This window comes from Paramacrobiotus metropolitanus, unplaced genomic scaffold (assembly GCF_019649055.1).
Source record: "Paramacrobiotus metropolitanus isolate TYO unplaced genomic scaffold, Prichtersi_v1.0 Parri_scaffold0000006, whole genome shotgun sequence".
In the NCBI taxonomy this organism is placed as follows: Eukaryota; Metazoa; Tardigrada; class Eutardigrada; order Parachela; family Macrobiotidae; genus Paramacrobiotus; species Paramacrobiotus metropolitanus.
Genome location: NW_026570226.1, coordinates 2,787,029 through 2,789,097, shown reverse-complemented (window position 1 = coordinate 2,789,097; position 2,069 = coordinate 2,787,029). Strand labels below are relative to the sequence as shown.

At 50.8% G+C, this 2,069-nt stretch overlaps 1 protein-coding gene across 1 annotated transcript; it reads left to right on the top strand.

Moving 5' to 3' along the window:
• LOC129581816 (uncharacterized) lies at positions 1-2,069 on the top strand. The gene is made up of 2 exons (XM_055473072.1): positions 1-1,624; positions 1,718-2,069. Exon 1 carries the CDS (start codon positions 127-129, stop codon positions 1,540-1,542), a length of 1,416 nt encoding a protein of 471 aa, XP_055329047.1. The 5' UTR covers positions 1-126; the 3' UTR covers positions 1,543-1,624; positions 1,718-2,069.

The window sequence follows — 2,069 nt, the reverse complement described above, 5'->3', positions numbered from 1 at the left end:
TGATACCTTTTCCGGCTTTGTATCATAGTCTTACTTCTACGTTTCGCCAGTTTGTTTGATTTCTCAAGACAGTCAGATCGCTAGCAGCGCCGGTGAACTTCGCTTAAAGTTATTACTGTACCTACCATGGCAGCTCAGAACACCATAAAACATTTCTTGCTGATTTCGATCCCAGGATTCGGACACACTATCCCGATGGTGGGACTGGCCCGCAAACTAAGAGCACGTAATCACAAAGTTACCTTCGTAATCTGCAAAGCGGCCGTGGAACATCTTCGCAAGAAAGGCGAGCTCACTCCGGAGGATGAACAATCCATCCACCTGATTGGACTGGAAGACGGCATCCCCGAGTGTGAGTCGGATGATGCTCTCACCGTGACTTCCGTGATGGGGTTTCAGGATCACGGCTTGCCGGCGCTGCAAAAGCTGGTCAAAGGGATACCCGTTGCTGGGCAACCCCCCTCGGAATGCAACAATCAGTATGGTATCACCGTGCCGGTTAACGCAGTGGTGGCCGATATTTTCGTTGCCGGAGCGATCGTCGGGTGTGTCGAGCGGAAGCTGCCGTACTACTTCCTAAATTGCTCATCCCTTGGACCGTTCCGCAATATGCTGTATGTCACCGAGCGCACACCAGTCATCGAAACAAACCATATGGAACGCTTTGACATTATCCGACCCGAGTCGGAAGGCCCCCAACCGGCCATCGGTCCTACGCAGAAGGAGTTGTCTTTAGCCATAAACCAATTCTTCTCCACAGCTAACGGATTCCTTATCAATTCATTCCGGGAAATCGAGCAGCGTTTTATTGATGAAATCAAGCAGGATTCCCGCATGAGCAGCCTGGAGTATTACTGCGTGGGACCGTTTATGCCGGAAGAGAAGGATGACCAGAATCCCAGCCATGCCGAACTCGGACAAAAGGTCACACGTTGGCTGGACCGCCAAGCAGACAACTCAGTGGTATACGTGTCGTTCGGCTCGGTGGTCATTCCCAACGAGAGCCGTATCGTGGAGGTCGCTAAGGCCCTGCAGGCGCTGAAAAAGCCCTTCATCTTTTCCATCCGCCAGCATCAGCAATCCATTCTGCCGGGTGACATACGTGTCGGCATCGATACCCACGTGGACAATCCGGAAGCACCGGGACTGTTTTTACACTGGGCACCGCAGAAACTGATTCTGGCCCACCGAGCCACCGCGGTTTTTATAAGCCATTGTGGATGGAATAGCACGATCGAGAGTTTGTTCCACGGGAAGCCCGTTGTCGGTTGGCCCATCTTTGGGGATCAACTGGAGAACGCATTGTGGGTCGAAGAGCTGGGTGTGGGAGAGTCGCTGGTTCGCCGCGAGCACGCTGCTAATGATGAAGAGAAAAAGAATATCAACAGTGAGAAAATTGTCGCGGCCGTTCGGCGTGTCGGCTACGACAGTGACGCGGCTCGGAAAGCAGCGCTGAAATGGAAGGATAAGATTCGGGAGGCCGTCGCACCGGGCGGAAGTTCTAACCGTGAACTGCAGAACTTTATCGATGCCATATTGTAATACGTACTAACTCAACCTCAGTTATGTATTTGGCGATATTTGCGATGTGGCTTATTGTGGCCAATGGCGACAAGTGCAATGGGTAAACAGTACACGGACAACATAATGTAGTGCTCGTTGGCAAACAGTTAATTATAGTCGTATACAGATAGATTGATGCATTCGTATGCTTCAGAATAACCAAATGCTGCTAGCAAGGTTGTGCAGCTGCATAAACCGGCAACTACTGCATTCATCTTCACAAGAACCGGTGGCTTCCACCGGATCGCTTCCACCCGTCAACCTTCCTGCCGGCTACAGATGCGCAGTCGTTTGAAATATAATATCCCCTTCCAAATAAAACCGTTTCAAAAATAATCTCACCCACCGGAATTGGGCCCCTCCCCGAACTAAACCTCACTCTGCCGAAACATTCGAACTATTTGCGTCCCATGGCCAAAAATTCGATGATTACGGTAGCCTTAACTAACATGTATGGGTGCACCCATCCACATCTGCACGTACGTCTACCGGTACTTCTACTTCTA